At 41.6% G+C, this 12,914-nt stretch overlaps 2 protein-coding genes across 3 annotated transcripts in view; both read left to right on the plus strand.

The window, feature by feature from the left end:
• LOC138593619 (probable JmjC domain-containing histone demethylation protein 2C) overlaps positions 1 to 467 on the plus strand; it is a 72,665-nt gene extending 72,198 nt beyond the window's left edge. Inside the window, exons 3-4 of the mRNA XM_069664691.1 lie at positions 112 to 225; positions 459 to 467. Of these exons, the coding sequence (XP_069520792.1) occupies positions 112 to 225; positions 459 to 467 (123 nt within the window). The remainder of the gene's footprint in view (positions 1 to 111; positions 226 to 458) is intronic.
• jmjd1cb (jumonji domain containing 1Cb) overlaps positions 1 to 12,914 on the plus strand; it is a 47,780-nt gene that overhangs the window by 7,030 nt on the left and 27,836 nt on the right. For both annotated transcript variants that reach the window (XM_069663857.1, XM_069663858.1), the window contains 2 exons: positions 112 to 225; positions 12,716 to 12,821. In XM_069663857.1, coding sequence (XP_069519958.1) covers positions 12,815 to 12,821 — 7 coding nt within the window. In that variant the 5' untranslated portion in view covers positions 112 to 225; positions 12,716 to 12,814. Of the gene's footprint in view, positions 1 to 111; positions 226 to 12,715; positions 12,822 to 12,914 lie in introns of those variants that run through there.

Here is a 12,914-nt window from a genome sequence, read left to right on the forward strand (position 1 = left end):
GTGATGTGACATTGCTATGATTAGAATCTTTGCAGACAGGAGCTTTTGTACTGATGTTGTGTTGCTGCTGTGCTGTTCGCTGACCATATTGTGTGTTTTCTTTGTGTGCAGGCATTTAAGCCAGTGGTGGGGAAGAGCCTGTTGTCTCCAGTAACGGCAGTGGAATTCTTATTAGACCGACAGCTGGACTTCCTCTCTGACATTTCATCCTTCCAGCCGTACCAGGTAAAAATCGCACACTCAGAAATACATGGACTGATGGTAAAGCTACCTGTAATGTTCCCTATTTTTGCAGTTTCAGAATAGGCAATTAGATAAAATATAAAAAGAATTAAAGACATATCATTTTAAAAGTAGTTAAAACTCAAAGACATATCCCTCTGCTTTTCTCTTTGTGTTTCTGTGCAGCTTACAGCAGTAACAGGTCTTTAATCCATGATCCTTATCTATGTGCACAGGTCATCTAGAAGAGTTCCATTTTAGCTCTAGCACTTTATTTACCATGCCTAAACTTGATAATACTTTACTCAACAATCAGAATTAGTCTAAAAAAAACCTGTATCATTTTTGCTCTGGTTACTTTTCATCAGTAAGGATGCAGTTGTGTTGTTGTGGCTCAGTGGTAGAGTCGGTCGTCTTTCAATCGGAAGGTCGGAGGTTTGATCCCCAGCTCCTTCAGTCAGACACTGAATTGCTCCCTGTCGGCTGTCCACCAGGAGTATGGATGTGATGACTGATTGACAGTTGGGCACTTTAGGTAGCAGCCTCTCCCATCAGTGTATGAATGTGTGTGTGAAAGGTTGAATGTGACATGCAGTGTAAAAGCAGCAGTATATATATATGTAGTAGTCTCTATATGAGTACAGTCCATTTACTGATGAATTACATTGTGATCGTTATTGTTCTTGCTGCGGACGGCCCTTTACATGAGAATATTGTGACTTAAATGTCACCTTTACACCTTTACAGCTCAGCAGTTGACATGTTTGGAAAAAAGTGTTGCATGAAACCGTCAATAGATGAAAATGAGGAGAGATCCTATTGTTGTGCTTCTTTATTTTGGAGCCTTGGTACTTGGAGGAGCTTGTTTAGCTGTTCAAGAATACTAGTCTAATTCAATCTCAGCTGTGTAACTGATACAGGTGTAGATTTCTATTTACAGCAACATGTTGGTTTGAAATTAGCCTGCAGCCTGTGGTGTAGTACTGGTTTTATTTTGGGGGCAGTTAAGTAAAAGTGATGAATATTAGAGCAACCCCTTTATGGTAATTAAAGGTCTCGGTTGGTTAAAACGGAACTATGAATATGTCGTCTTTTGGCTGAATTACACATTGTAAGTGGATCTCATGTGCTAATGAAGAATTAGTCATTCACAATTAGTTCTATGCTTGATCCTGCAGCCATGGGGTGCTGCTGGCTCCAGAGAGTATTCAGGCTGTTCCATATGGATGTGACACTGCCAGGGTTTAATGTGAATATAAAGCCAACACGTGAAACTGCAGTCTGTCCTCTGAGTGCTTTTACACACGACTGCTCACTACTGACTCATGAATTACACACTGGCTGGAACACAGACACACGGTGGATACTGTCGCTGCACACTGTGGAAATGTCCTTCTGCTGTTGGGCTGTGTGTATCTGCAGCTGAACACAGCTTGTTGTATTGTGCTGGCTGGAACACTGTGTTCCTCTCAGTGTCAACCAGATGGGAAGACTGCTCTGCTCTCTCACCAGTCAGTCATTGGTCTGTGTTTATGAAGACTCCCAATACCACGAGAGAGACGGCTCTATTTTTATTTTTTATTTCATTTGCAGCCAATCACAGGTCAGATCTGCTGTTGCCTTGTCCTCTGATGACTCCAGTCTCTGTGGCTGTCCACTGTGGCCAGTGCTCTGACTTAGTCATAGTCAGCCACCACAGATGTTCCACCCTCTGTAAACACATGTGACGAACATTGTTGTTTTCTGGTGGCAGAAAAGCATTTATCATAGTCTAGGAGCTGTAACATATATTTGTCCTGTATAGTTTTCTGAAGCTGGAGCATAGACTGTAAATAAGAAGTGGACGAAGCCATCACGACGTCATCCATTGGTTTGTGGACTACTGTTTTGAAGCCTAAAGTTACGCAATTTGGCCATTGCCATCTTGGTGTTTTGCAGCGAGACATGACCACATTTGGACAAAAGGGTTGGATATGCATTGTTACACCTCTATCCTGGTTGACAGGTCTATTTCTAATCTAAGGTTAACACTTGCAGTGTGCATTTGCCCTTATTCAACTTGCAGACAGAAAGTCCTTTCCACATCCTTTGTTTTTTTTGGCAATAACAAGCTACATGTATCAATCCATGGACTGTAAGGCCGGAGACGTACTTGCTACTTGGCCTTGCGTTCGGCTGCGTCATGAATGTACTTGTTCACGTACTTGTCTATGGACTTTGTGTGTTACTGGAGGATACCGCTAGAGGGCATACCAGAGAGCTCAAGCCATATACAACTACTGGATGTGCGGGATGTAAACAACAGACATGGCGACACTCGAGGAGGTTACTGTTATATTAATTCTGAAGTCACGGCAAAAAAAGCAAAAGCGTCTGTGTGTTCGGTGGACAGAACACACTGTCTGCACCGCCCCCGCTCTGTTTCTCCAACATTTTCCTCCCTGCACAGACGTAACAGTCCCGGACGTGTTTGTATTTTGAAGGTTTCCAGATCCACCTCTTAAATGAAACTAAGCAGCTCTTTTAACAGGCATGTTTGTAGCTGTGCAGTGGTAATGACACATTGTACAGATGTGGATAATTGCAGACTTGGTCTACCAGCTCTTCTTCAAAACTTTCTGCCATTTTTGTTCCTGCTGCCGTGTTGACCCTGTCAGATCCCCTCTGCCTTTGCACTGCCCCTACCAGTCATCTGAATACTGCATCGTGTGTATGCGTAGCGTTCATTTTTGAGGACACGCACAGCCTACGTGCCAAACAGATGCAGAGAACCTGCGGCAGCCATCATGCGTATGTAGTTAAAAGCAAGTAGATCTCCAGTTTAAGAGGCAACTAAGAAAGATGGGAAAGCTGTTAATTTACAAATCATTCACACATTGTCAATACAAAGTGACTAGTACATGTGCATTGCTTCTTATAGTACCTTTAAATGTTATTAATAAACAACCAAAGACTCTCTTGAGCACTGAAATTTTCGTTGTAGCATTTACCCACAAGAGCTTATTTGGCTCTGCAGCCTGGTGCAGGGTACTGTCTGCATGATCCCCTGTGTCCCGTCCTATTTAACATAGAGCGCACACACACCTGATATCTGTGTCAGTGACAGCCCCTTGACTTTATTTGTCTCTCCATGGAGTCTGGCATGATGTGGAGTCATACACACACATACAGGCACAGTTATAGTTGGAAAGTTGATGGTTTATAATTTGTTCTTGTGAAATGCTGGACAGTGTCCACCTTGTCGACTGAAAGTGTTTTGCTTACAAAGCTTGTAAATGAGGATATCCTGTGTATACATTTAATGGCTTCCTCACAGATCCCTGTTATTAAATCAATCCAAATGGCAAACTGCCATCAGTTGCCTTGAGAGGTAGATTTACAAACCATAGACTGTATAAAAAGATGGACAACATGACAACTCCCTAAAAGTGAATCCAAAACATTCTGAGCGCCCCCTGCTGACTGGCTGCAGTATAGCTCATAAAGCCCGCCTCCTCCATGTTAACAGATGGGACATGAGTCAAACTATAAAATCAAAATACACTGCAAATAAATTTTTCTCGAACATGGTTTCTGTCATTATAGTTAGTTCTTATCATGCTGATTTACATCCAAGTGATGCTGTCAAAAGGATGATTGACAGCTCTATTGACAAATACGGCTCCTGCAGGCGATCTGTTCAGGATTAGCAGAGTAGAGGACGAGAGGAAACGTAACAAAAACAATCACTACAGTCCTTGAAGTTTCCACATCTGTGAACGTTAACTTCAGACAAACACAAAGAAGTTGTTCTGCTGTTAAACACGCCGGCTTGCAGAGTCTGTTTTTTTGGTAAGTTTAGTGTTTGTGTGTGTTTTGGTAAGCGGAAGTGGCTACGGTGGTGCCACCCGCCAATCTCTTCTGCGCGGACTCTGGCTCCAAATGACATCACCATCACAAGATTGCAGCGCCTATCACAGGGGCTATTTTGGCATCAATTCCTTACAACGACGGCAGATGGAGACTCGTCGTCTATCTTTATATACAGTCATTGGTGCAAAAACACATACAAAAGTATAGGAAAGGGGGTTACGGTGGACCTCATGATGGACCTCTTGCTTGACAACAGGAGTTAAAACTGCTCTGCCAGAGATACCTGCATATTTCATAGCAACACTTCACATTTAGTATCGTACATGAGCAGGTCATAACATGCTAGAGTTGTTTTTACCACAGTAATGGCTGTGCAATATGATTTATATTAAAAAAAAAATCTTGATGCGGTTTACCAGACAACACAAGGCAAAGGACGTATTATAGTCCTTGTAATGCATTCGACAGGCTAATCAGAGTTCTTTGGCGGTGTTGTACTAGAAATGTTGGTGCAGTCAGAGGAGCAAATATAAACCTGTTGACGTCACTGTCGCTGAATAACTAAAGGTAACATCTTGCCACGGGTCCTTTCTTCTCATATGCAATACTCTGGGAAAATGATTCTGCTCATGTTTTCTGCTTTTAGCAGGTGTTTTTGTGCTGCAGCTGTCTCGAATAACTTGCAGTGCCAAACATGTCCCCCACTCTGTAGCCTGCCCCTGTTTGATATGCTGGCATAAAGTGGCTTCTTCATGGTCAGAGGTTGCAAAACTGGACCACTTCAAGACGCGTGAGCTTGTCTTTAACAGAGTGCAATGTCTTCACTTTAATTACTTTACACACTTTGCTTTGTGGTGTCATAACCCAAGTGAAAGCGACGATTGATTTTCATTGATAAACATCGTTGTAAACCATAAATGTGATTGATACAGTCTTGTTATGGGGCAGAGTGAAAATGATGGTGTCGTATACTTGTGATTATAGAGCTGACATAACATCCTTATAACTTATCTGCATCGTCTCATATATATGTGGGAGACTGCAAATCCATGGGTTTCTGTTCTGTGACTCTCTCTGACAGCGTGACGGTGAACTGAAGGTTTGCAGTGGAGATGTTTTTTCAGATGTTAATAAGTGAAAAGCACTTGGCCTCCCGTTGTCCTCACTATCAACACCCTGCTACAGAAACCTGTAGCTGGCCAATCACAGCTCTTGTTGTCTCCACTTGGTATCTTCAGTTATCTTTGTTTCATTGCTGCCATGCCTCCTCTTTCCTCCAGCAACACTAGACCAAAAGCTCACTGTTTAGTTTGGTCCCATGCCAACCACAGACGGCATGGCTGGTCCTGCCATCCCACTTCAAACACGTTCTGCACTTTGTCTCATGACATTTGAACACACCACAACTGCAGATGGCCAGCACACTGTGACATGCATGGACACGGCGTGCCTGTGAAAGATGATAAGTTAAAGGTACATCATGGGCAGATGAAAAGAACAAGCTAACCTTTTTATGACATACCTTGGTAATCACTTGTACATATGTGCCTCAATTTTTGTATAGCTCCTGTTCAAAGGAGCAAACGCACTACCTCATCACTACTTGTAGCCAGACCGCACACACACTGCTACTCTTTCCCAGTACCCCACATCAGCCATAACTGCAGCCATCTGAAGTGAAGGAAAGTGGGAGCCTTACTCTCGTCTTGGCACTACTTACTGCTGAGAAGTACACACACACATACACACTTTCACACACGCAGATTCCTCCATTTTAAATCAGCCGTGCCCACACAGAGCCGCCTATTCTTCTGGAGACCTTTGAACCCAACAGAGCCGTAAAAACAGTCCGACTCTCTCACACACACTCAGAGCAGTGAAGCTGTGGCCACTCCCCTCTCTGTTTTTCCAGTTGGACAGGAAGACCGGAGGGAGGAAGAGGAGGGAGGGGGAGGGGGCTACAATCTGTTTGGCATAAACTGTACAATGAAGTCACTGTTTAGTGGGCCAACCCAGCCTGCTGCTCAAGTGTGTGTGTGTGTGTGTGTGTGTGTGTGTGTGTGTGTGTGTGTGTGTGTGTGTGTGTGTATGTGTGTATTTTGCTAGAAAGTTATGGTGTGTGTGTCGAGGCTGAGGGACAGGAGGTGGAGAATAAAACTGAGTGCTGACTCAAGAGTTTGACCAAACTACACAAACAGAGCTCAGTGACAGTGCAATGCAGTTTCCACAGTATTCTGCTGGAACCAGTCAGAGCACTGTGTCAACTTACCGACTGTTCCCCACGACTGACTGTCCACTAGTCAAGTACTGTTTTAAAAGGCACGCTACAGTATAAGCCCAGCTATGATTGCATCTTCATTAGAAGAAAGGGTGAAGACCTCGGGGTCCAGGTGTCGTTGCTGGTTTTGTTTCTGGATGAATAATGAGCTGTATTTCCAGGCTGTAACATTCAACAACACAGCTAATGACAGGCAGCCTTTCACCTGCACTGATTGACCAGAAAATGAATACACTGTCCTAAGAATGTGGATTAATTCGCCTCTAAAAGTAGTCCCCAACAAGTGTACCGTTTCCTGCTGTTTGGGTGACACACAGTTTCGATAGTATCTTTATTTAGAAAAGAAATGTTATTTGTCAAGGTCAGATATGTCTTTTGTTTATTATCACTAGTTAAATACCAGTATCAGGAAATACAAACAAACCTCATTTTGCTCTTCCAGCCACTACAGCCCACAGGCTTTTATGTGACAAGAGGGGTTAGGTAATCAGCCCAACGACACCAAGAGCAGGATGAGTCATCAGAGATATTTTAACAGGGGGAACAAGAGATGGATATAGATGAACACTAGATGGTCTTCTTTTATTTGTTTTATTTTAGTCTATTCAGCCTATATTTGGAATACTGTAAGAATCAGCACCACAAGACGTGGACTTAAGCAAAACATGTTTTTTATTTCACTTGGTCCAAGAGTAAAAAACATGTTACTGTCTGTAACCAAACTGTTTTCTTTTTCACTTTTAAAATGTCTAATAACTTTCACTTAATATATTTGATATTAATGCCTTTTCTTTTAGTAACAGAGTTTGGACTTTGTTTTTGGTTGCCTTTGCAAAGCAGTAATGTGCCTATGACGAGGGGATTTCTGCGAGAGGCAGAAGCCAAGAGTGGGAGGAGTGTAGGGTGGGAGGGGGGGCCAGCAGCTGCCACAGACACACACAGACACACACTCTTTAATGCTGTTCAGCTGACAGTCCTCGCTCAGTGAAACTTCATGGCTTAATGCCCTGCAGTGCTCCAAATACAAAGCTTTCTCTCTCTCGCTCTCTCTTAGTCATGCTTGCCATTGCTCTCTTTCTCTCTCTACTTCTGTATCACTCTCTCTGCCTCTCCTACCCCCCCCCCCCATCACAACACATACCTATATATTCATCCCAGTGTCACGTTACTATGACAACATGTCGTGGGCTGACATATCCACACACCCAAACACATGCTCAGTCAGACACCTGTGGTGTCGGTTCACACTCATGCTGTATATGGAGGCATCGTATTACATGGGATTTCTGGCTGCCAGTCGTTCCTGCCGGAGTTGTCAGGTAGTGTCAGATTTCCCAGTCATGTGTCTCTGACAGCACATGTAGCTGTCATCAAAGGAACAATGTGAGTACATCTGGAAATAGCAGTTTTGAAAAGACGTTTTAAATCCGCAAACAGCTTCTTCCACTCTGATTCCACAGCCTAATCGTCATCATGGGACCTAAACGTTCATTAGACCCACTATTCTACAAACAAACCTGAATCTAAAAGTCTTTTTGGTTCTATACACTGTATACATTGATACATACACATCATACATTTATGTGCAGATTTCATACAAATAATACACCATTGGTGGCTCATGACATAGAGCTTCAAGCTTTATTTGAGTATTTGTAAACTAATTATTGCCAACTTATTGAGTATTTTTTAAATGAAATTCAAGTCAAAATGCTGCACAAAGCTAATTAAATGTGAGCATTTTCTGGTTTCTCTCCTCCTCTATGGAAGTAAGCTGAATGTCTTTGGGTTGTGGGAAAAAAATAAAGACGTTAAGGAAGTCATTTTGTGCTTTGAGATACAATGTTCAGCAGTTTTCACCATTTTCTGACATTATATAAAGAATTGTTAGTTGTAGCCCAATTCACATCAGCACATTTTACATAACCTTCTCAGCCAGTAAAAGCTAAAATCTCAGCTGAATCTTGCTGGATGTTTATGACAAATTTGCACAGGTTTCTGAAAGTAAGGGACACTGAATATATAAATAGCTTTTATGTGGATACAATGTGAGCACCATCTGATAGAGGATGTATCTGGCTGTGTGTCAGAGTGGTTGTTACAAATGTGAACAACTAAAATGAAGTTTGGATGTAGTGTTACATCCACTAGGTTTCAGAAATGGACACCAGCCCACAGCTATAACGTGAGTTCTGTACTGTACTCACGACTCTCCATTAATTACACACAACATACTCACACTCACAAGTAATTCCACTCCCTGAACAATGATAATGCCATTAGTGCTAAAAGAATAACAGCATCAGAAACTCTCCCACCGTTTGTTCCCTCTGCCTCAGCCTTAACATCTCCATGGCAACAAGCATCGTCCCTGACAGGAGGGGTGTTTGAAGTGTTTAACAAGCCATCTGTCTTTGTCTCCGTTTATGTGTGAGCGTGTGTCATATTTGTTACGTTACTAATTATCCGCGCAAGATGTCCTCGTGTCACACTGTGGTGTGTCTGCCTCGGCCCTTTGTTATATTCACAGCAGAGCTCGAACAAGTAGGTCTGAGTCATAGAAACAGTCTGAGGACAATAATGGAAGCTGTTATCCATCATGTATTTTAATCAGTAGATCATGAAGTATCCTTATCACATTTGTAAAGCATACACGAAATCCCATTTACTATTGAAAGGGGTTTCTTTTTACTCAATACTTAAAATGTCTGATCAAAGCAGAACCAGAGATTGGTTTCACGCCATGTTTTTTCCCTGCTTTAAATTCAGCGTCACAGGCAGGAGGTGTCTGCCTCGCAAACCGCTCAGAACCTTACACAACATCTCCGTCATCAGCGGTTTGCACATTATTCACCACTCACGTTATTCTGTGCTCATATTCAGTTTCTCTCCAGTCTGATGAAAATAGACCAATCGGTGGTCATGATGACCATGTTGCCTTGGTAACATGGTTTCTCTGTATGTATTGGGTCTAAACAGGCCAACAGTAAACCAGAATAGTTTGCAGTGGTGCACACACCTGTGTCTTTTTTTGTGTCCATGTGAAGCTAAACATAGTAAGATTGGTAAGTGTGTGCTAAATGAGGCTGTGCAAAAGTCCCTCTCATGTTGCTGTCACATTAAAGATTTCATGCTACTCTGTGGTTGTTGTACTCTGGTTGTTCTTTTATTTCCAGTCTAGGACCGCACCAAACTTCTTAATCAGCCGAAATAAATTACCTGTTTTACCTCCATGATGCATGTTTGTCAGGGTTTTCCAAAAGCCCCTGATGTTTGTCAGATGGCTGGAAGTAAAATCTTTATCCATTTGAGTCAGTTATTGAGCGTAGGTTAGCAGCCAAAAGCTTGAAGCCCTGCTGAAGAGTGTTGGAGAGACACTGACAGGAAACTGCTTTAATCACATGTTTTATCAGCTTTAATAACTGGGTCCATTTGTTTCGGAGTGGATGAGAGCTTTTGCTAATTTAGCTCGAAGTAGAAACCCAGTGAACTTTGAACACTGAAGGATCATTTTGAGAATTGTTTTGTGAAGTTTACAGCCTGCCTTGCTGTTGCGGCTACATCGCACTGTTTACAGTAATTTAGCCTAAAAATAATAGTACGAGTCTCTTCTGATACTTTAAATCATTGGCTTGTAGGGAAAGCCCTGAAGAAGATGGGCTTTTTTATATTAGGTTTTTTAATGACCCTGCTACAAGTGACTAATATTTAAAAACTGATTATTATATTCCCTTAATACAGGTGTGATGGTTAGGTTTTTATGCATCATTTCTGTTTGTCTTAAATGTATCAGGGGTTTGCAGGATCCTTTAAGCATCTTTGATGGTAAAAACCAAAGATGTCCATCATATTAATAACGACAAGATGCTGTTTGCACACATTCATTATTGTTTCCTGTAGAATAATCTGGATTGCATTTCGCTGTAGGCGAAAGAATTCATCAGCCTGACAAATTGTAAAAAATATATGGGAGACGTTTGTGCCGACCTCTGTAGTACTGCATTCCAGTGTGCTATTTTTAGTGTGTATGCTGGTTTAATTTAGGTCTCAGAAACTAGAACACTGCAGCAGGAAGTGACTGAGACCGACAAAGAGAGCACTGTGTTGTAAGGCAGTTATAAATGGACTGCATCTGTATACCTGGGTATGTGAGTTGTATTTTGATATGTTTTAGAGTAGGTGTATCTTCTGTAGAATACTTGGCAACACTATGTTTTTGATCACGCCAACAAAGCACTGAGTTTTATTGAACTGAGACAGCGACATAGAAAGAGATGGGAAGGTTAAATGAAAGCTGCTAAGTGATGTGGTCCGCTGACTCTGTGCATGGGGATGCACAATATTATCAGCAGTATTATAGTCATCAGGATCTGCAGACAAAGACTTTTAAATTAAATATCTGCATCAGCCCCAAATAAGATTTCTGCTGGTATGCCTTGCTGACTCACTGACTATTCACATGTTTAAATGCTACTCACGGTACACTCATATACAGTGGACGGCATCTTTGAAATAGTCTTAAAAATACATGATTGGGCTGATTTTGCTGTAGGTCAAAGCTGTTGTTTTTCCCAGAGTCTGTGTTAATTCTGAAAAGCATTGTATTGTATGATTCGCTCGTAGGCTATAACAATAACAGTAGGCATAATAACATTATAATTCTACTACATTAGAGACTTGATATTGTTGGAATTTGGTGGAAAATATATGAGCATGTATTGGTGCTGGCATCCACCATTGGTCACTTGAGTAGGAAAATATGTGCATATAATATCCTATATTGTGCATCCCCAGCTGTTATTATCTTCATGTCTGTCTAATATGAACCGTCCAGGCTGTGGTTCTGTCTTGAGAAAAAGATGCATCTCTAGAAGGAAATGTAACAGAGACAATGACTTCTTTAGGTTTAGGTGTGTCAACTTGTTGGATGTTGTAAACTATCTCCTAACTGAGATCATTGAGCAGAGTAATGCAAATATTTACCATTTATAGCTTTCTAAGTAGCCAAGCTCATCACCTACTTCCTCTGGGTGACAGGAAGCGCCTCTTTTCACTTCTCCCCCTGCACAGGAAGTTTCTTTTTGTTTACACCTACACTAACAACTTCTGTGTGTCGGCCCATCATGTTGTGAATGAATGCAGACAGACCTGTGACCTCATCCTCTGAAGTTATTATTATATATCGTTATAACAATGCTTTTAGGCTTATATTGAAATACCAACCCTACTACTACTGAGTATTGTTTGAAATATGACCTTAGAGACATGTAAAACCAGACAGACAAACAGGCTCAGTATTTCATATTCTGACAAAATGAAGAAACTGTTTTCTGTTCAGCTATAATTCACACGTCATGCAACGCCTTGAAGTCTCAACAAAGTGACCTAGATTAAATTTAACACACACACACACACACACACACACACACACGTGCACACGTTCATGAAACTTTTCATGAAACAAGTTTGTATTCCACTATTGATTGCTAGCAGTTGCACAACAAAAAGCCTGCTGTTATTCCATGAGCATTGCTTCTCAGTATGGAAAGTCTCAGGCTATTTTGAGTCTTCATACTTACTAACATACTACGTCTGTAGGTCATCCTAACCCTATCAGCAGTTATGGAAGTATAGCTTGCCGTTGGATGATGGTGGAAAATGGTTTGATCCCTGTACGTCCAGTATAAATCTGGGTAGGGAAAGTGAGAACATTTTTTGTATGTCCTTCATAAGCACTACTGAAGTAATCCTAAACAAGGCCCTGAAGCCTCCTCCAGCTCGTTTAGTGGAGCCTCCGATCGACCAACAGATCAGACTGTAGCTCCAATAAAATCTGTGTAACGAGGCCAACATCTGATCCACCTCCTCAATAAATACACGTCTGTTTCTGCGACCTTGAATGCCCCAACCACACACACACACACACACACACACACACACACACACACATATAAACACACCAGCATGCATTACTAAATTAGGTCTCTTCATCAAACAAGTTAACAGCACCATTTTTAAGAAAATGGGTTTACCTTAAGATTTAAAAAATCTCTGCTGCAGAGATTGCCAGGCCTTTACTTGAAGCAGGCTTTTGTAAGACACTGACCTTTATTTCTAATTCTTTCGTTTTGATAATTATATTTGGTCATATTTCAGTATAAAGCCTCTTTTTTCAGATTAGCTCCATTGGCCCTGTAAGACATCGGTTACTGCATAACCCAGACAAAAGACTTAAAATTTAAATCTTACATTTCCTTCCCAACAAGGCTTTTATTGCAAGACAGTTTCATGAACATGTTGTGGCAGCCCCTCGGTAGGTGGGCTGTATTTCTACGTTCAACATTACATGCGTGTGTCTTTCAGGATGAGGTGGACAGTCAAAATCCAGTGGTGAGAGACAACCATCAGCTATATGAAGAAGTGAAGTGCTGGCTCAAAGACCAGAAGGTGCAGGAAATTTTTATGCAAGGTAAGCTTTTTATTACAGTTCTCCAATCGTCACACACTCTATTGACTTTATCATTTATACTCTGTAACACTGAACTGGTATTTGTTCATGGCA

Source organism: Semicossyphus pulcher, unplaced genomic scaffold, assembly GCF_022749685.1.
Source record: "Semicossyphus pulcher isolate SPU_LCO1_2020_fin unplaced genomic scaffold, fSemPul1.0.p SCAF_16, whole genome shotgun sequence".
Lineage (NCBI taxonomy): Eukaryota > Metazoa > Chordata > Actinopteri > Labriformes > Labridae > Semicossyphus > Semicossyphus pulcher.